This window comes from Siniperca chuatsi, linkage group LG11, assembly GCF_020085105.1.
Source record: "Siniperca chuatsi isolate FFG_IHB_CAS linkage group LG11, ASM2008510v1, whole genome shotgun sequence".
Lineage (NCBI taxonomy): Eukaryota > Metazoa > Chordata > Actinopteri > Centrarchiformes > Sinipercidae > Siniperca > Siniperca chuatsi.
Genome location: NC_058052.1, coordinates 9,302,539 through 9,323,973, shown reverse-complemented (window position 1 = coordinate 9,323,973; position 21,435 = coordinate 9,302,539). Strand labels below are relative to the sequence as shown.

At 40.6% G+C, this 21,435-nt stretch overlaps 2 protein-coding genes and 1 long non-coding RNA gene across 13 annotated transcripts in view; 2 read left to right on the top strand and 1 right to left on the bottom strand.

Moving 5' to 3' along the window:
• klc1b (kinesin light chain 1b) overlaps nt 1-19,425 on the top strand; it is a 26,073-nt gene extending 6,648 nt beyond the window's left edge. For 2 of the 11 annotated variants that reach the window (XM_044214458.1, XM_044214459.1), the window contains exons 2-17: nt 1,279-1,549; nt 2,312-2,542; nt 4,599-4,680; nt 5,126-5,354; nt 5,511-5,598; nt 6,263-6,364; nt 7,044-7,217; nt 7,929-8,028; nt 9,323-9,375; nt 9,683-9,750; nt 10,052-10,160; nt 10,309-10,317; nt 10,586-10,738; nt 17,222-17,346; nt 17,580-17,637; nt 17,770-19,425. In XM_044214458.1, the coding sequence (XP_044070393.1) occupies nt 1,301-1,549; nt 2,312-2,542; nt 4,599-4,680; nt 5,126-5,354; nt 5,511-5,598; nt 6,263-6,364; nt 7,044-7,217; nt 7,929-8,028; nt 9,323-9,375; nt 9,683-9,750; nt 10,052-10,160; nt 10,309-10,317; nt 10,586-10,738; nt 17,222-17,346; nt 17,580-17,637; nt 17,770-17,844 (1,905 nt within the window). In that variant the 5' untranslated portion in view covers nt 1,279-1,300 and the 3' untranslated portion in view covers nt 17,845-19,425. Of the gene's footprint in view, nt 1-1,278; nt 1,550-2,311; nt 2,543-4,598; nt 4,681-5,125; nt 5,355-5,510; nt 5,599-6,262; nt 6,365-7,043; nt 7,218-7,928; nt 8,029-9,322; nt 9,376-9,682; nt 9,751-10,051; nt 10,161-10,308; nt 10,318-10,585; nt 10,739-13,936; nt 16,033-17,221; nt 17,347-17,579; nt 17,638-17,769 lie in introns of those variants that run through there. The other 9 variants (XM_044214461.1, XM_044214463.1, XM_044214460.1 and 6 more) reach the window with 8 other exon arrangements.
• LOC122884482 lies at nt 18,031-21,347 on the bottom strand. The gene is made up of 2 exons (XR_006379889.1): nt 21,224-21,347; nt 18,031-20,692 (listed from the first exon to the last, which is right to left on the bottom strand). It is a non-coding gene; the product is annotated as an uncharacterized LOC122884482 (long non-coding RNA).
• The window catches only part of ptk7b (protein tyrosine kinase 7b), a 71,575-nt gene continuing 71,402 nt past the window's right edge, over nt 21,263-21,435 (top strand). The window contains exon 1 of the mRNA XM_044214439.1: nt 21,263-21,435. Within this exon, the coding sequence (XP_044070374.1) occupies nt 21,395-21,435 (41 nt within the window). The 5' untranslated portion in view covers nt 21,263-21,394.

Genomic DNA, 21,435 nt, shown 5'->3' with positions numbered 1-21,435 from the left:
CTTGGCAGATGGCTCTCAGCTGGTGTTCATTACTGCAAGCCCCCTCATTGTTAACATCTTATCCTCGCTGCTGCTAAAATACAGAATACACTAGCTCGACATTGCCCGGACCCCAGTCGCAAGGGCAGGGCCACTTTTTGCATGACATTTGCATGATGTAGCCAACGGTGACGTGGCTCAGTGAGTCATAGGTTATCTTCAGGCTGTGTTGGGGAAAATAGCACGTGTTCCATTCGCTCACCAAAGGGCGGACATTTCTGCAGAACACAATATTATTGACACTGAGTTTTTTTCTGTGACTTGACCAGCTGTTAAGCTGTATTACTGAGGCTACTTTTGTCATGTCATCCTCTCCTTGACTCTTCAGCCAGTCGTGCAGCCAGCTAGGCCTCTGTTTGGATAAAGTGCTGGCACCAGAAGGCACCCACACTGCAGCATCTGTGTGCCCTCTGTTACACTGCAAACTGCAGCCCTACTCCCAACCAGAGCTTATTATAGGTGCCAACAGTCTGTCCACCAGAATAATATGTTCCTGTGGCCCTTGGCTATGCATAAAGCAGGCATTCTATGCATGACTTTAATTTGTATGTCGCTATTCATTCAACACTTGCAGCTGAGAAATTTACCCAGACTCTGTTGGAGCATAGTCGTTTTAATTCATGTTTATATTAAGTACCTTCCTTTCTTATCATGTTGAACTGCATACATTCTGTATTTGTCTAATTTAACAGCTCAAAGAAATGCTGACCTATCTCACTCATTACATTTGAGTCCCTCATCTCCCCTGTAGTGATAAAACACAAGTTAATTTCCCCTTTTATGACTGTCACATTACTGGTGGATCATGCTACGATCTCATTAGCAGAGCACGGAATGATGACGTGGTGTCTGTCGGCATCAAGGGCGGGGCTCTACACTGTCAGACATTGATATCTATAAACAGAGAATGGAGAGTGGCTTCTGTCATGGCACTCCAGCCGAGAATGCCTTAGGTGGTTTAGAGTGAGAAAGATCATTTTAAGTTGAAGATTGCTTTCATGTTAAATGGAGGAAAAGTAACAAGATACACGTTATGACAGTTGCAGTTCAGTCGAGCTCTCAGGTTCTGCTTTGTGAATTTCAGTGTTAAACAAGCACAGCTGCATCTTTGGAAGACTGTTATGAAAATGTCCTTTTAATGTGGCAGCTGCTGCTGTTTAAATTTTCACACGGTGTCCAGTGAGTCAGCCTGTTGTAACAGCCGGTTCCCTTTTTTTTTTTTTTTTTCAATCTGTACAGGTTTCCCTGAGCTACATAGAAGATGTCCACCATGGTGTATCCACGGGAAGAGAAGCTCGAGAAGCTCTCTCAGGAGGAGATCATCTCCAACACAAAGCTGGTGATCCAGGGTCTGGAGGCCCTGAAGAACGAGCACAACTCCATCCTCCACAGCCTCCTGGAGACCATCAAGTGCCTAAAGAAGGATGAAGAGGCAAACCTGGTGCACGAGAAGTCCAACCTGCTCCGCAAGTCAGTGGAGATGATTGAACTGGGCCTGGGAGAAGCACAGGTAAGACGGGGTGGTATAGGTATGAGGGGGGCAAAACAGTATTTTCCTATTTAATAAGTAGATATAGTTTGGTCACTAGGATGATATGAGCAAAAAAAGAAAATGTTCTGTAAAATAAAGTGGGTCACAGTTTTTAATATTAGAATTGGCAGAAAAGGAGAGAATGGTTCACAATGTAGTACATTTTGTAAATGTGTTGTTAGAGCCCGACCAATATGGGATTTTTGAGACCGATATGGCGGCCAATATGGTGAATTTTTGAGCTGGAATGAAAATAGACCTTTTCTCTGTGGATTGTGCACTGATATGACTATGGAAAGGTACTTAGAAGCCTGCTTTCTTACTGACAAACTATAGCTGGCTAACAGAGCAAATAGATGTGATAAGCATGAGTGACATAGAGGTTGTCAGGGATAGGGTTAACGTTATATTAGTTATATTGAAAAGTGAAAATGATGCCATTGTTTAATAACTTTCCAGTATGCATTTCACAAACTAGTTAGCAACTTACAATCTACGTGATTTCGGCATTATATGTTCTGTAAAAAAAAGTTAAATCGATCGGCTCTGTGTTATTTAACCCACACAGCCATGTGTTACTGTCTTCTACTTTGTGTGTTTCTGCTTCCTCATTCTATAATGAGCTTGTGTGGTGATCATGATTCATTCAGAATCAGCCCCGGTTCGCACTCTCCTGCCTCGCCACTGCAACAGTTTGTCCTTGTTAAATGTCATTGCTCTTCAATGCTGTCTCCGTCCCAGGTGATGATGGCCCTGTCCAACCACCTGAACGCGGTGGAGTCGGAGAAGCAGAAGCTGCGTGCGCAGGTGAGGAGGCTTTGCCAGGAAAACCAGTGGCTGCGGGACGAGCTGGCCAACACCCAGCAGAAGCTGCAGAAGAGCGAGCAGAGCGTGGCCCAGTTGGAGGAGGAGAAGAAACACCTGGAGTTCATGAACCAGCTCAAAAAATATGATGAAGATGTTTCACCCACTGTAAGTACTGTACACTGACAGTAAGCTTGATATCAAGACTGAAGCCCCTCACTTACAATTACAAATGCATCTACAGATTGCTTATTATTTGTTCACTAATATATTTTTGTGAGATTTGGGTTGATACATTTTGAGGTGTTTCATTCCGCCAATTTTTATGCGTTGTAGTTAGATTGTTCTCATCATAACAGGATTCTTTAAAATATTTTGTTCCTTTTTAACGAGTTCAATTGACTGGATTCAAATTTAATTTATTATTTAGCCTATGCAGTGAAATGAGGATGACTTGTTAGTTAGCACAAGCAAAAGGGGACATAAATAGTCAGAAAATACTAATACAAATCCTGTGCTGTGAACCGACTTGCAACAATTTTATTTTGAATCTGCCTTAACATTACTGATTTAACTAAAGGGTAGCAAACTGTTAATGATATCCGATACAGGGAAAAAAAAACACAGCTGTCATTTGTGACAGAAATAAGGAATTGTATGGTCTTCCAGGAATGAGCCTTTCTGGTCGGGTCCTCATTGATCTGGTGGTGGGGATGAATCACTGAATATTCTGACCTTATTCTTAGTCACAAAAAGAGGCTTTAATATAAACACCAACTGCTTAACTCCACATGAACCCATCCTGCCAATAGCCTGAAGGTTCCTTATTTTTGGAAGCAGATCTATCTACCACCTTTTAACAGGCTGCTGCATTAAAGTCCAACTGAAATCCTATGTAGTCATGTTTTTTTTCACTCTAAAATAATATCAACATGTCTTTTAAATGTATTGTTAATAGTTTTGTAATCTAAAAAATATCTTTAGGGAAATATCAGAAATGATCCGTTTTGTCGCAGCCTGCTGGAAGGGTGTGTCGAATTCTTTTTTGACTGACAGCAGCTGACAGGCTGCCAGAGTGCCAGTAGGGAACAAGAGACATACAAGTAAACGGTACAGGTCCTGGGTAGACAGTGTGTTGTTAGCAGTGATTTTGAAGAGTGAGGACCACAGCAGCATCTAAACAGACCTATGTTACATTTGCATACATCTGCATGCTGTTTAATTTGCTGCAACTGAGCAGCTAATTAGCTATCTAGCCTGAAAACTGACGTTAGCAGTGCACTTTTACCCAGTTAATTTTTGTTTGGTCGCTCATTCAACAAGCTATGGTGCAGGACAAAACACTGTGTTCATGTTCGATGAGAAGGAGACTTGAGCAGGAAAGCTAATGTGGGTTGTTGTTCAGAGTCTGTCTTGTGTTGTGTAGCAGGCTGCTGTCTGTCTCAGTGTGACTGTCTGCTCTGCCTATGATAGAACGCTGAAGTAACTGCTTTATGCAAGGTTTGATTGGCTGTATTGAAATAAGGTCTCCATCTACATAGACCGATGCCTACCGGTATCCCATTCATTTAATGCAAAACTAGGGGACGCCATCATAAAAACCAAAAGATGTAAAATATAAATTTCTCCCTTTTGGTTTCTTTTTTTTTTTTTTTTTTCAAAGGAGAACACAGGACAAGTGATTTACAGAGCAGATATGTATGCTGTAGCAGACAAAAAATGCATTTCATTTCATTTGGACTAAAATCTTTTGATGAATATGGATGAGTCCAGTTTATCCTGTCAAGGTAAAATAAAGAGCTCATGATATAAAGTATGATTTTAATGTAGAGTGTTGAATTAAATGTATTAGTCTAAATGGTCTAATACTACCAATTGCATATATGTAACTACACAATAAGGTTATATCACTTTTTTTGTCCATCTTTGATAATTACTGTATGTTATACCCCTTGGCTTAAATATTTAAAACTAAATCTCTGATGCTCAGCATTTCTCCACTCTGATATACTTATATAAATATCAAGCTTGCAATCAGATATTATCTCATGCACGCTTGCTTTGGTGATCAGATGGATGTGCTTGACATTCTTCATTTCTGTGTTGTTTCTGTTACCTGTCATTGTTCATTTCACATATCTGATATGGATGATTCCTAATTGTCGTCCTTGATTCCTGCTGTCTGTTAGAGGATCTGACTGGCAGGTTTGTTTCATCCTCTCAGCAGGAGGAGAAGGACCGAGAGACACCGAAGGACTCCCTGGACGACCTCTTCCCCAATGATGAGGAGGAGCATGGCCAAGGAAGTAAGAACAACAAAATTCAGCGATTTCAGCATGACATTGTTCTACTCACCCGTAACTGTAAAACCTGATAACATAGCTGTTCTATGATAGAGGAGTTTGCTTCCAAAATGATACAATCATCATTTAGCGTAAAGTACTAATAATACATGTTTATAATTATTTATAGTATGTGATTAAAACGATGATGATTATTACATTATTAGAATAGCAATCAGTAAACAATTGAGACTTTTAAAGCATGATACATAACATTTTTGTTGTGGTCAAAATAATGAAACTTTTACACTTAAAGTATTTTGTTTTTGATAAAATCCATAATTCTTGTTAAAAGAGCTTAATAAGCACACCCGGTTAAGAAAATCTGGCGATATAATCAGGTCAGAGTTTTCTCCCGTTGACATCCAAGCTGACCTTCGCCCTGTGCGTGGCCTCTGTACCCCCACAGTGCAGCACCAACACAACAGTGCAGCCGTGGCTGCAGCCCAGCAGGGAGGCTACGAGATCCCAGCCCGTCTGAGAACCCTGCACAACCTGGTGATCCAGTATGCCTCCCAGGGCAGATACGAGGTGGCTGTCCCCCTCTGCAAACAGGCTTTGGAGGACCTGGAGAAGACCTCTGGACACGACCATCCTGACGTGGCCACCATGCTCAACATCCTGGCCTTGGTCTATAGGTCAGAAATGTCTCCATGTGGGAGCTGTTATTTTTCCTAATTTAGTCATTAGTAATTTTGTGTCATGATGCCCTTCTTTCTACACAAATTTTGTCAGAAGAGTGAGAAAAATTCAGTCTCATCACGTTGTCCTGTCTCTCCCTCTCACTCGTCCAGGGATCAGAATAAATACAAAGAGGCCGCCCATCTGCTCAATGATGCTCTGTCCATCCGGGAGAAAACCCTGGGCAAAGACCATCCCGCTGTAAGACTCCAACATTGTCATGGCAACCATATCTTCATGTGGACACATCCATGATTAGATAGATCAGATTAGTCATCCGGTGTTGGTTCATAATCGCCCGAAGACTCTGTCAACATGGAGGCAATAACCGCACAGTCTACTGTATTTACTGTTCTACTCAGTCAGTTTCTATGGATTTTTTTCCACTATTAAAGTATGGATTTTTAACCATGTGCCTGCAGGCTCGAAAGTAATCAATCACAACTGCTCAGTGTCTGCTCATACATCCAGCATGAACCAAATCACAAAATCTGAATTCAACAACCAATGGGAAAACATTAAAATATACTACGTATTTCATTGCCTTTGTGAACAGATTTGTAAGAATCGATTTACACTGGCACCAAAACACCTCGTAAAGCCTAAAGGAAGCTATTAAAGCACAGTGCTAGTCCCTGTAGCTCTGTGGGCTTTGCAGATTGCCTCATATTGTTACTCTTGTCACTCAGTCTGATCCTCAACACAGAATGATGAAACACAAAGGCAGGTTAGTACCATCCTGTGTAATTCAGGTGGCTTTGAAAAGACTGCTTGATTGAACAATGTGCATTGTTATGACTGTGATGGGTCATTAGACAACAGTAAATTAAATTCTTATTCAAGTTTTCTGTTTCTGTATGTCCAGGTTGCTGCAACACTGAACAACTTGGCTGTGCTGTATGGAAAGAGGGGGAAGTACAAGGAGGCTGAGCCTCTGTGTAAGAGGGCCCTGGAGATCAGAGAAAAGGTAGGCCATATCCCTGGATTGCACCAGTAGAGCCGTCCGCAGCACTGCTATCGAGGCCTCATCTCAAGGCTAAACCAGTGAACAATTAGCTCATTGTAATAAACTAATTAACAGTGATAATATTTCCAAAATGTCAGTTGGAGATACTGTAACACCAGCAACTATAAATAGGGAAAAGAGCAAATGATTTTCTTAAATTGTCTGTGAAGTTTCCACAGGGGGGCATTCCCGTGTCGGAGGGGAATTAGAGTTTAATTGAGAGCACAGCTGAAAATGGGTAGCAGGTGTTAGGGAGTGAGGCAGGAGATAGATAGGAGACATGACAAAGCTAGAGAGCTCAGTAGGGTGCAATGAGTCTCCCTTTGCCTCAAAGCTCTATTCTGTACCTCTCTATTGATCAGCCAGATTTCCTGATCGATTTTATTAGATCTCCTGAGTGCCGCGCGCCCCGGTAGCTCATCTGGTAGAGTGTGTACCACGTATCAATGCTGAGTCCTTACTGCAGCGGCCCAGGTTCGAGTTCAGAAAAAAAAAAAGATCTCCTGAGTGCCTGCAGCAGGCAGACGTGAAAGCAGCAAGATGTACAGAAGGGAGGGGTGCATGGAGAAAGCCAAAGTGCACTGAGGCAGAGACATAAACTAAAATGTTAATTCAAAACACTTGCTTCTTGCTCCATCAGGTCCTGGGGAAGGACCACCCAGATGTGGCCAAACAGCTGAACAACCTGGCCCTGCTTTGTCAGAACCAGGGCAAGTACGAGGAGGTAGAGTACTACTACTGCCGTGCCCTGGAGATCTACGAGTGTAGGCTGGGCCCAGATGATGCCAATGTGGCCAAAACCAAGAACAACCTGGTGAGAGATAAGTTACCACTACTACAGCAGCTTTCATTGTGCTTTTTCCCCTCTTCCTTTCACTGTAATATACTTTTTATTTCGAAAGAATTTCGAAGAATTACAGTCTCTGTTGAGCTGTGAATCTACCAAGGTAAACACAGGCAGAGTGTAGTTTTATTGTGAGCAGAATCACTCAATTGTTCTGTCAGCCTGAGCTTGGTCTCTGCGGGGGTGTTCAGCATGTACACTTCTAGCTGATTTCCGCCTGCAAAGCTTCCACTTGACATGTCATTTAAAATTTTCTTGTATTCAACTGATGTTTTTCGGTTTACACTGTGCCTGGCTTTACAAAATGGACTCCATTTTTTTCTTTTTAAAAATGAACGTTGAATAGAATGTCATTTTACTCTTTCGGCACAAGTGTTGTCATCTTCAGAGGTGTTTATAGAACATCTTTGTTTCAATTAGCATTGCTTACAGAGTACCAAGCTGGTAGTCCTTTGTCTGCTGCCTTGCTTCTTGTAGCTCTCCAAAGGCTCCCCATGCTGCTTCTGTCCTGTCGCACTGATGGAGAGTCTGTATGGAGACATTGAGGGAGGCTCTGTCGTAGTATATAATTTTTCATGAGTCACAGTGGACTGCTCCTGCTCTCTCAGAGAGCTCATTGTGAGTCAATAGGCCCATTTGATCCAACACTAAAATGTGCTTTCACTTCTCTTTCTTCCTTAGGCGTCCTGCTTTCTCAAACAGGGGAAATACAAGGAGGCTGAGATTCTGTACAAAGAGATTCTGACTCGTGCTCATGAGAAAGAGTTTGGATCCGTTGATGGTAAGGCCTCATGGTATTTTTTATTTATATATAGTACAGTGCAGTATATGGCAGCACATGCACAACATTATTTCTATATGGCTGTGGTGGAGATTATTTTTTTCAATCAACCTAGAAACACAATTAATTAATACAGTTATCCCAAGAAAACTGGTGGTGGGTTACATTAAACTGCCCCTCAGAATATACAGATTATTATTTTTTATTTTTTTCTCAACTTTCCTCTTCCATTGTCTTATCTTCCATCTACTGTTTGTCTCACACCAGCGAGCATGGTCAGTGATGGACAGATCTAAAAAGTGGACGATGTTCTAAGCAGGGTGCCAACCTTCACCATTCAGAGGACTCAAAGAATCTAAACAAACGTTTTGAAGAAATAAAGAGTTTACTTGTCTGAAAGATGAACTCATGCAATTTTCTTTTCTTTTAGTTTAAGCTGAGCTTTTTGTTGGCTTTCCTCCAGGGATTAGATTGACTGCTTTGAAAAAGGAATGAAGGGGAGTGGACACAATGCACTGCTCTAACGCTTTTTGAACAAAAGCAAAAGCATCTCACATTTTTCTGGAGGGTTTATTTATCATGTGTCACTTAACTTGACAATAGTGCTCATATTTCTTTTAAACCTGTTGGAGAGTTGAAGGTTAAGGTGAAGCATTAAGCACCAACAATTTGTGACCCTGGCAATAAAAAAAAAACAATGGTTTATATTTTATCACAAGCAGACGCAAATAGTGTTAAATATCTTTTAATTTGAAGGTTTGAAGTTATATTTTCTGTTTGTGGGTTTCAAAAGCACATTTAATGAATCTATAGCATGGCTATGTAATTTCTTATTTTTTTCCTTAATTTATTTGTGGAAGAATTTGCAGAAATGTTCATGAAAAGATTAAATTCAAAACAAAGACATGTTACTGTATGTTATTCATCATATACATATTTTATCTGAAGCAGTCTTTCTATTATTAACAACTCTCTTAAACATTTAGCCAGTGTTTTCATATTTAAAGGTCAAAACAGACTATGGTTCATTTCTCATCTAGATGTGTCTGTGGCAGATCTCAGAATTCACCAGCCACTTCTTGTAATTCTTTAGCCAAATACACAGAAACAATCCAAAAAAAGATGAGTGGCTGATTTCATTTTATTTAGTCAGTAGGGGAATGTGGCAAGCTCAGCCTGCATCATGAATAGTTCATGATGGATTCAATGAAACATCCTGAGGTCAAGCAGTTAATTTGTTTTCCAGTCCTGTTGTACTGTGTGTAGACCACCTCTCCTGTCTGTCTGTCTGCAGCTGAAAACAAGCCCATCTGGATGCATGCAGAGGAAAGAGAGGAGATGAGCAAGGTGAGGGCTTTGTGTAATCAACCTCAAGTCATTCTGAGCAAAAGCAGAGCAGATATTGAAAATACTGCACATTAAATGAGTGAAACGTGTCAAATGCAGGGTTGTGACATGGAAAAACAGGTCTGTTTATTTCGCTTCCTGGAAAGTGTAATATAATCCTTTTTTTCCGGGCGCTTTACACACACTATAAGCCCCAGTGAGAATATGATAGTTATATGTAAACACAGGAAAAAATGCTGCTGATCCAGTTCAAACCACCACTCCCCTTCACACTCTTTTCTTCCTCTTCTCCTTTATTTACTTCCAGGGCAAGCACAGAGACAACACTCCATATGGGGAGTACGGAGGCTGGTACAAGGCCTGCAAAGTCAACAGGTGAGGCAGAGCATGATAAGGGTGTTTTTACAACTTGGTCATAAATAAAGACACTAGAAAAAGGCCATGTATTGTTTTATGAATGCGTGAAGTCAATATATTGTAGAAAAACTTTATTTTTCTGTATTTTCTTTATTTTTTGGGAATGTGACTAAATCTTAGTTTACAAATTGTTTTCTTAATCCTCCAGTCTTTTTAGTATTTTCCTGCAGTATAGTACATAACACATCAATTTGCTCAGACCAAATTATTCCTCAAATGACCTTTGGGTAAATATTGGCGTCCCTGTCTCTGTGTCCAGCCCTACAGTGAACACCACCCTGAGGAACCTGGGGGCTCTGTACCGCCGACAGGGCAAGCTAGAGGCTGCTGAGACCCTGGAAGAGTGCGCCGTGAGGTCTCGCAAGCAGGTCAGCAGCATTTCCTGAACTGAAATTGTTTCTGCATGCAGATAACTTGTCAGTTCCTGTTTTTGTAAATTCTTAAATATGTTCCCCATGTTAGGACAGCAAATCTCATAATATTTCTTTCCCTTTCTCTACATCGCTATGGATCCAGAGCAACACAGTAAGTGGTTTGCCTCTAACTGATAGCCCCCATAGAACCTCCACCTCTCTCCCCTAACATCACTCCCATCTCACAATAATTTAAAATGTTCCCTTGACTCTGTGACAGTGAATGCATTAAAAGAGACAGAAAACATAAAATCTGTTTAATAACCTCCATTTAACTTTGCACTCTCACCCATATCAACAAGCTAATATCTTCCTCCGAGCTAGTTCTAATTATGATACGTTTGTTTGTTTGTGTTGTACCTGTGTGTTATTCCCATCAGGGCATCGACCCAATCCACCAGACACGTGTGGTCGAGATCCTGAAGGATACAGAGGGCGACAGGCGGAGGAGCAGGGACAGCCTGACCAGCGTTAAGTATGAGAGCGGCTCTGAGACCGGCGAGGAAGTGAGTATGGGCGTCGAGTGGAACGGGGTGAGTACAAATCCACTATAGTCAAGTTAACACGGCCAGTGACCTCACTGGAAGAACAAGGTGATGCTAGTAATGCCACAGAGCGTGTGGACTGGTACAGAACATCCGACAAATGAATAGAATGCAAAATAAAAGATGCCGACTTTTAATGTGACTTGAAAGGTGACTCAAGAGGACTCTTTAGTGCAGTAAGATTAGTGCAGTGCGATGACCAGTGATTAGGAAGCAGGGTTTTACATTTAACTGGCTTCCTGTACCTAAATTATCAGAGCCGGTCAGGAAGTCTCACTAGATGATCCACCTCAGAGGAAGCTCAGGAAGCCCTCTCTTCACTGTGGTCAAACTGCACAAAAGCACAAATTAGTCATTCCTGTGTGACCTGTTTTATGATGTCAGTGTTACACATCATCATAAGCTGAATATGAGTGACGTGACTTATTATAAGTCCACGTTGCACAACCTGCTTCTACACAAAATGATTTTGAGGCCCACCTTTTTAAAAAAATAACCAGTGAAATCACTGCTCATTCCCAGTTCTGGTTTTGGCTGCGCTCAGTGGACTGTATCTGTACCAGTCCATCAACGGCTTGTAGACATGCCTTGTTCCTCTCATGAGGTTTAACCTGGAAATCCCTTTTGCAAAGTGTAAAGCTGATTGAGTGTCTTGGCATGCTGACCTGTTGTTTTTGACAGCATGTGAGTTTGCTTTGGACTAGATGTTCATGTTTTTGTTGTTCATTGCTTGACAATGAAGTCCTACTGTCTTGTTTTAATAACTGGTTGTTTTGCTGGCAATACTTCTGCACAAGTGGAGCGGTAACAAAAAGGCACAAGCTCATTCTGTGGCACCCTGGCAACATTAAATATTTATCTGCTCTAGTGGGACTCATTGAGATACAGCCTGTCTAAATCCCTATTAGAATGTCTCATGTTTCCACCATTAAACACAATTGACAGGGTTACCAATATCCTCGTCTGCACAGTAAACTGGGCAGTTAATATGTAATGGTTCATCCTGCCACTAATGTCTCATTATAAAGTCCACTCTGGCTGTGTCTCAACAGTCGTTAGTGTCATTTCACCGCAGGGCCTTTATTTCTGCACAGTGTTTCCTATTGGACTTGTCACCCCTCGCCTCTTTATTAAAGAGGTTGGTGCTGAAAACACAACATTCAATGTAGCTGTGAGTGTATGCAGTTAAATAGGCACTGCTAGAGCTGTGTCCCAGCTCGAAGAAGCCCTCTGGTGAGGCTTACATAAGCCAGAGGGCAGGATTGTGCCAGCATAGATGCCTCGCCTGGGCCTGTGCCTCCCCCCCCCACTTAAGTGCAGCCACGCCCTTCACCGCACCAACCCAGTCCAAACATGCATGTAGCAATGCCAGCCTGCTGGGCTCACCCTTAACATGCACACTAATGGGCCATGTGTGTTCACTGTGTTTTCACATGGATGAGAAATGTCTGTTAACCCTGATGTCTGCTGCTCTCTCTGAGTAACATTATGTAGAAAGGTGGGGTTTTGTTTGCTGTATGAATGTGAATGCTTCTCTACACACATGTTCATATGCATAACACAGCTACTCAAAACCGCTTTAAAATTCACTCCAACAAATACAACAGCATGTGTATTCATCAGAGTGTGCACCTGTTTGTCTCCGAAACATGTGATGGCATGCAGAGGACTGCTAGGTGTGTGTGTTAGCATTTCATTATTCACGTCATGGCCATAGCACTAGAAATGAAATTCACACAGTCAAAACGGAAAATGCACTCATGACATTCTCATGCTTTTAAAGATTGTTTCTGAAAGCTAATTTGTCACAAAACGTTTGCGCTTTTGACTAAAAGATTGTTTAACAGCTTCCATCAATCCATTCATTTACAAAGCTGCAAACATACAGTATGTAACTGCAACTTGGCTGTCTTGTTTTAGAAAATAAGCTTGTAAAATACTGTCTGCTTCCATGTAGATATTTGCTGAGAGATGATGTGATAGGCACGTCAGAACTGTCACTCACCTACTGTGTAGCTTTGCCTAAACATGTCTGCTCTCAAAAAGTCTGATATGTCGCTGAGGCTACAGGAGTGGTTTACACACTCATACAGCTGATCTTGCCAGTTCACTTCAAAATTAGGTATTTTGAAATACCCGCTGTTTCATTATTGCATCATTTAGATGGGACTAATTTAAGTGTCACTTTACAGGAGCTCATTTACTTAGTTTGTGTTGAACAAGTGGAGGTGTACAAGGAAGTAACGCTGAAGAGATAACTGTTGTCAGCTCTTTAAAATGCATGGTTTGACTTACAAGTATGTGTGTGTCTGTAATGTGCTTTGTGCTCATCGACTAGACGCTGCAATGTGCTGCCTGTTACTTTGCATGTTTTCTAGATTTCATTCTTTGCCTTTTCTGTGTGTCACTAACCTACTTCCTTGTTTATCACTCTTGCCATGACAACCAATCAGCCTGTCAATCAAATTTCCCTATTCTCACTCAGTGGATTGTACTCTCCCTCTTAAACTCTCATTCCACACAATACGCTTGGGTCAGCTGGTATATAGTGACGTAATAAATAGGCTAGATAATTAGTCATCTTTTAAGGTAATAGAGCAGGCCGAGGCTAGTATCGAAGGATTAAGATTATGTTTTCATCATTCATCAGATACAACTTTTGCTTTAGGGAATGTTTTATCTCTTTATCAGGGTTTCTGGATTCAAAATGCTGTAGATAAAGATATTATTCACAATGTCAGTCTAATGGCTATATTAGTATGCCCGTTTCAGTGCTGATGCTTGCAGATGTCCCACGTCTGCTGTGCACAGTCACTGGCTGGGTGCATTGTGCCAAGTTCAGGCTTCCTGGTACCCAGAGAGGAAAGAATAGCTGAGTCACGGTGACTGCAACCACCAACCTTTACTGCATCACTGACCTGCTTGTTGTAGTGCAGCTCCTGAGATAGAGAAACACAGCTCCTGTGCTGCTGGATGTTCAGATCATCTTGTTTGTGTAGGAACCCTCAACTGGTTAGTAAACCTTGTGCAGGATAGACAGTTAACATTAGACTAGTGCAGTGAAGTGTAGAAAAGTAATGAAGCTCAGATTTATGTGTAGGTGTCTAGTGTAGGAAGTCCAACCCAGAGCTCTTAATCTTACAATGTGTGCCGTTTTTGTCTGTTTCTCTCTTTCTCTTTTATCAGGCCTAAGCCATCAAGATTATTCCTCCATCCTTCTCTCCTTCCCCAACACAATAGCAAAAGGATGTGTGTTGTCGCTCCCTCTGGCCTTCTCTGTCCCAACAAACCAACAGCTCCTCTACCATTCCCGGTGCCCCCTCCGGCAGAGACTCAGAAAGCCCCCCTCCTGGTTATCACCTCTGTCCCTTCTTCATCTGACAACTGCTGGGACGTTTGGTCTTCTCACCTCTGCTCTGTTTTTCCTCTCTTTCTTTCCCTCTCTCTATCCTTTCCACTCACTAACCCTGTGTCGTCCACCATTTCAGAAATCGTTACAACTCATTCAACTCTTTCTCAGTTAACATAAAAAAAAAAGTCACTGTGTGTGAAATCTTTTCCCTGTGAGGAAGTCACTCGCACATTTTTCCTCTCTGCAACACCCATTTGTAGTTTTTCATAGGTGCATAGTAGACTTATTTGGCTAGATAGAGGAGCAGGAAAGTTGTTGTTTTTTTATTGGAAGAAGGCAAAACTGAAATGCTGAAAGATTCTGAGGATCTGTGTCACCTTTGACGGCAGCCTTGGCTCCAGACATCACTACAACCCACAATCAGATAAAACAATCACTACAGAGTCAATATTTTACAAAATAATTCATTTCCACAGTTGCTCTGCATTGGTCTCACTCTGAACTGTTGTTGCCTTGAGCACTCGCAGTCTGATTCTACAATAAGTGAAAGTTGACCTCAAAGCTAGCTTCCATACTGGTGCCTGTATTTAGCTATGATAGTATCTTTTGTTTTGTTTTTTTGCCATTACATGTTTTCTGTTTTTAACTAATGTGATAATGAGATCAAATGCCTGAACAGTTTGGAAATAAATGGTACTGTGTAGTTTTACATGCTAATCAAAATATGTAATTTCTTTTTAACTTCTGCTGCCTAGTTGGCTGAAAATGAGAAGGGAGCATTGCTATTTTTGTTTTTATAGATATTTCCTTTTAATTTCAATTTTGTATAGTTTTGTTTACATTTTTTAAATGATGATTATTTTGTGGCTGAATATTAAGGCAATACTTGTCAACAGTGCCATAGTGTTTCCTGTTGTGAAAGACCAGAATGGCCAACATCAGTTAGTCCAAAGCTGACAGTAAATTGGTCAGATCACAGCAAGCTCTTGTTGCCATGGTAATTTATTTTCAAGTTGCTCTCGCTGGCTTCAGCATCCTTGGTTTAATAGAGTATTCGCACAGGCTCTACACTGGTACAATATGTACACAATAGCTTGCATTTACAAAGGGAATCAGCAACATTGGCTGATGCTGTAAAGAACAATATGGCAGCAGAGACCAACCGGAACATCTAGCACAGATACTGGCCACCTGAGAGATTGGTAATAATAGATTTCAAAATAAAGGACATAAATGCCCAGAATTGCCTTTATTTGTTGGTGTAGGAGTAGAAGCTAGTGTTAGAATTCAAAGGAAGCCTGGATTCCACAGTAGTATTAGTGTGTGTTTGTGTATGTTTTGGTGGTACAGTCACAGTGTCCACTCTGGCTGTATTTTGAACACAAAGCTTAATGGAGTGTGTTGCCTTTTTCTTACACAGTTGTTTGCAAGTAAACATTGTCACTTTGGTGAATCATGTTTTTAGACACCTGAAGTACAGTGCGAGTGTTTCCTCAACATCATGGTATTTCAGATGTTTAACATACTGAATGTAAAATGACTTTAACATCTTGGAAGTGTAATTGTAGGCTGTATTTATAGATTTGACAAGTGCATTCACTATACAGCTTTTCGGTATGCTACTTGCCTTGATTCTTCATTCCTTCCAATGAGTACTCCTATACTTCTAATGCAACTCTGAACAAAATAATTGACTATGATCATCACATAATTATGACAATATTGTTGTGTTAGTGGAATGCTTATTTATTGAACTGTCTATTCTTGACATATATAGTGTGACTTCAGTTTCCTAAAGTGGAAGAACATAAATGGTAAGGTCTATAAGCACTATCTTAGTAAGTAGGACTGCATTATATTTACCATGCATTGTGAAGATTACTGCATCAACACTTGTTGGTATTCTCAAATAAAGTTTTTCATTTGTGAAGTTTTGTCTTTTCTCTGCATCGGATGGAGACATCTGTATTAATGTGCCGTCGGTGGAAACAGAGATTCTTTTATGTTTCATCTCTAGTGGCGGCTGCAGAGCCACCCAGTGGAGCAGACATATTTAGTCTTTGACAAATACATGTAAATCCTCAGATTTACCCATAGTTCCCCCTGCTGGTGATAAGCCTGTATTGCATTATGATGATCACACATCAAACACTGTTAATACAATATTTCGTTATGGGTCCCGCCAAAGCCAGAGGAAGGAACACATACTGTGTTTACTGGTTGGTTTGTAATTAAAACACACACTATGTAGGGTAGCTGGTATGTGACAAACGGTAGACTAATCTAAAAATGAATGGATGGATGGATTATTGTAACACACTGTAAAAACAAAAAGAAGCTTCAAGTTGGTTTATTATTTTCATTATCAATTAATCTGCTGGTTAATTTCTTGATTAATTAATCATTTCGTCTATAAAATAGTCAGAATATAGTGACAAATGTCGCACTATCCTGAAGCCCGAAGTGACGCATTCACACTGCTCGTTTTCCAAAATATTCAGTTTACTCTCACGAAAGACAGAAAAGCAGCAAAGTCTCCCAATTAAGATGCTGAAACTAAGTAATGTTTTGGCATTTTTGCTTAAAAAATGACAATTGATTATCAGAATAGTTGCTGATTATTTTTCAATAATCAATTAGGCTCTAGTTACTATAGATGGAAAAACAACACACAACACAACCATTGGACTACAATGATTTACCACAGTTGATTCTAATGGTGTAACTTTCCAAAAGTACATTTGCTTGATGGTTACAGGATGATGATAACAATGATGAAAATTATGTTGAAAGGTCAGTTATCAGAAAATGAAATGATGCTAGCATTGCATGCTATCAATAACACTGCACACATTTAGAAATCTAGCTAAATATTTCCGTATCACCCAATTAATTGGTAAATGGTCATTTCATGTATAGACCCCTTTCTTTGTGAGACTTCATGATCATGCTGTTTGGCTGCAACCAGCCATCCACGACAGGGCTGGCCTACACAACAGCAACAACAACAACTAATGCAAAACGCAAACATGCATCTGCAAATGTTAAGAGAAAGGAGAGTTCTTGTCCACACATGTTCAGAGTGGAATGGAGGGGTTGATGATTGTGTGTGTCTGCAGGACGGCAGCGGAGCCCTCCAGCGCAGTGGCTCTCTGGGGAAGCTCAGAGACGTTTTACGTCGCAGCAGCGAGCTGCTGGTGAAGAAACTGCAGGGCAACGGACCGCCTGAACCTCGCAGCACCAAGTAAGAACAGAAGAATGATATGATGCGATAGGATAGCAGGCATTTAAAGTAAATTATACTTCTTGTTGAAGTACTAAGTAATGTCTTTGGGAAGCAGACTGTGTAATGGATTCTCAGGTAATGACTTTTTCCCCATAGTAGTTTGGAAAGCTACATGAGTAATCGTTATTTTGTACCTGTACCCTGATCTCAGATACTGTATGAACAGTATTTTCTTACTTTTCGTTCAACAGCATGAAGCGAGCTGCTTCTTTGAATTACCTGAACAAAACCAGTGATGACCCGTTCCAGGTGAGGAAAACTTGTCTTTTAATTTGTATTAGATTGATGCTATATTGTTGGAAATGTTATGTTTTAACTTTCATATCCTTCCCTTCACGTCATCTTCTGTGTCTGTTCTGGCTTCTTCTCTTTCTTTGTCAGACTCGGGGAGGCAGTAACTTCAGGGAGAGCCGGGGCCTGAGCTCCAGCACTGTGGATCTCTACACTGCAAACTGAGCAGCAGGTGGCTTTCTATCAGCTAACCTGCTGACCAACCCAAAGAGGCTCCTTCCTTTGGCTCGTTCAGCCTCCCACACGCCCTTTCTCTGCCTGTCAGCATCTGACCCAAAGACCCATTTCCTCCAAGATTCAGACCCAAAGACATTTCCAGTCAAATCAAAACATATACATACCTAACTGGTGTGTTTTTTTTCCAGTTTGTTTTTAAATCCAAGTTGTTGCTTTTGTCTTCCAGAGACAGATTGCTGTGTTTTTTCCTCATCATGTTCCTAATATTGGTTTCACCTCAGTGCCTCCTAAATGTGGCCAAGAAAACATACCTCATCCTCCTAATTCAAAATCACTGTGACTCTGCACTTTCACTTCATCTGTTGCCATAATGTCACCTGTTCTGGTATAATTCTCCTCATGTTGTTTTGATGTGAGATACTTGTGTCTTCCTGTGCCATTGGTTGTTTTATTAGTGCAGATTAGATTATTTTCTTCATGTAAAAAAAAAAAAAAAGATACTTTGGTTTTCTCCAAAAAATAGAAATATAATAGGTCTGTTGGGTTTGAAATGACATAATGTAAAGTTGGCATGATTACACTGTTAAAAAAATCATTTTAATATCATTTTAATGGTTATACATTTGCCTGTTGAGATTTATTTGCAATGCGAGGTGTTGGTTAAAGCTTTGTGAGACAGGGTGAAATATTTATCCTACTGACATAATTTGAGTCATGTGACTTGTTAGGGATAACCTTTTTTCATACAGAGTTTTGGAAAACTAGTTGAAATTTAAACAGGCTGCTGCTTTAACCTACAGCTTTGAGATCCAAGTGTGTTTTTCTGCACCAGTTTCTCTTCCATTGCAGAGAAAACACAGGAACAATCTCTGAGTCATTTATGGTCTCAGAGTGCTGAAAAACACAACCATGAAAATGTTTAAATTGTATATAAAACAATATCAGGCTGAACTGGGTTGCATAATTCACCCTGGTCATCCTGAATGATCTCTGGTGCCATGCAAGACTCATCTGCAGGCTGGCTGTTTCTCTGTATTTCAGTCAACCTCTGCGGGTTTGAGCTGCCAACTGTGAGCACGTCTTCTAATGTTGTTTACAGTGATTAGGATGTGTGATACATGTCTAGATTTCTACTACGTGATAATGATAGATTTTGCACAATTCTCAGATGGGGGTCTTCTGTCTTTGATTGCATTTTTTTTTTTTTTTTTTTTTTTTTTTTTTTTTTTAGTGAAGCTACTCAAAAGAACTGGAATGTCTCATAAGTATTCTTGATTATGTTTTGTTTTTTTGGTTTACATACGTGTCCATGTTTTTGTTTCCGTCCTTTGTAATAAATGTATTAAATAGAATCTGATTATAAATTCACAAAGTCATGGAATTCATCAGGAGATTAGCAGGAATAGTTTCTTTAGGTTCATAATCAGTCATTGTTGGTAAGAGTTGAATGTGCATTTGTTTTGATCTGATTCTTAAACAATCCCATATGTCATAAATACTGTCTAATAGCACACCTAAACCACTGTCCGATCTTGATTCAGAAATAAAACCAACAATTTTCTATTCATAGTTGTGTTTTTGTTATTTTTGTGGTTGATTCCTTACAGTCCTTGAAAATGTGTATAAGTTTCTGGATTTGAAAAGCTTCCACACCATGCCTTGCCCTGTCCCTAAACCTGCAGATAATAACACAGCAAATTCCAGCAAGCCAGATCTTAAATGCCAGTGTCTTAAGTAAGTGTGGGAACCCTGTGAACACTGATGCCTTGTCAAGATGTGATGCGTCGCCCAGAGTTTTCCCTCCTCCTGGTAGAAGTCAGCCCGGGGGTTTCTCTGCTCACTGGTAATCTCTCAGTATTTCAGAGCTTTAATGTGGAGCGTCAACCCTTTAGGAACTCGGAACTTTGCGTTAACTGATCCCAGGATGGTTTTGTTCTACTGAGAGCTGTCAGGCTCCTTCTCCCAGTTGTCTTGGAAGCAAACAACAAGTCAGAGTAGTCAGAGTTCATTAGTGCATGAGAGTTGACACCATGCCCTCAGAAACTTCAAATGGAAGAAGTATGCAGGTTTTTCCTGCTGAAGCATTCCTGTTCTCTCATAAATTAGGAATTCACAGAGAATAAGGCAAGTGGCGGCCAAGTTTTTGATTTTCATTTTTACAACTGTGTGTCCTTCAGGCCTGCCTCGCTCACTGCAGCCCTCCTCCTATGATCGGGTAACACTGGTTTGACCCTTTAATCCTTAAACTTGGTTGACTGCATGTTTCTATCAGCCATCTAGGTGCCAGCTGGACCAGCAACATGGCACCAGTCCCACACACAGTACTACCAGTGGTGCCAGCAGGGGCCCTCCCCTTGTGCTGAGAGTGATGTATTTGCAAGGGCACGACTCACTGGGTTTGTGCCATTTATTACCTGTCAAACTCCCAAATGTACAGAGTGTGTTAACTAATAGGAGTGTGCTTTCCTGCTGGTTTAACTGCCTTAAGAGAGCATCCTGAAAAAACGCTTTTCCAGAAACAATGCTACATTAATTACAATTACAGTTATTAGTCCCTACATGCATAATAAACATCCATACAGGAATTACAGCGCAAACTAGAGATGTTATACATATAACATTATAGAGAAACCAATTTACTAATTTCACTGTGGACTGACAATGGATTTTTTTTCTTAAGGGCCAAATCGGATAATTTTGCAATTAATCTGTATAGTAACAGAATGTCGTTAATTTCCAAAATATCTAATCTGAAGGAAACAGTGATCAGGTTGAACCAGGGGGTCGCAGTGTTGTATCCCTTATGCCAGGTCAGGTACGGGCACCGGAAGCTCCACTGTAGGGAAAGAGGGAATACATGTCAAGTGACTAGAGATACTAAGATTGATAAAGGATGTTGGATGTTTTGATTTCAAAATAAAATAACGTATTTGTTTTGGTACTGTATGTATGGAGCTACAATAGTGGAAGCTGTTGAGGGGTTGGTGTGTCTATACTGTTGAACTAAAAAGACCTCAGATGATATTACAACACCAAAAAATAAGTGAATCACATATGAATAAAACCTTATTTGCTTATGAAAGTCATGAAATTACTACGTGTAAATGTGCAAAATCAAGTAGGGCAAAGAAAAAATGTCTGAATAATACTAAACATATACATAGTGTGAAAATAGGAATAATATTTAAGTGAAATGTATGCTCAAATAGGGTAAAGTTAAAAGTTAGCTTTGCTTTTTCTAGTAGGTTACGGTCTTTACGCAGCATCAAAAGACCGTAAAATAAATACATAAATGAACAAAATATTTTTCCATTAAGTAAAATCACACTTTATAACATTTATTTTGAAAGTCTACACAGGAACTCACTTGCATGGTTTCGGCCCACTTGACGCGGGTGTAAAAAATCACACAGGCGAGTGGGAGGAAGCCAACTTGGAAACACTGCGGAGCGAAACTCCCTCTTGTTGAAGACTCAACTTGCCCGGCGGTCGGCGGTTCTGGACGCAGGCAGACGGCGGCTACATAGACCGGGTTGTAATGAACCATTGCGGCCTAAATTCACACCAGCCCTCCGTCCC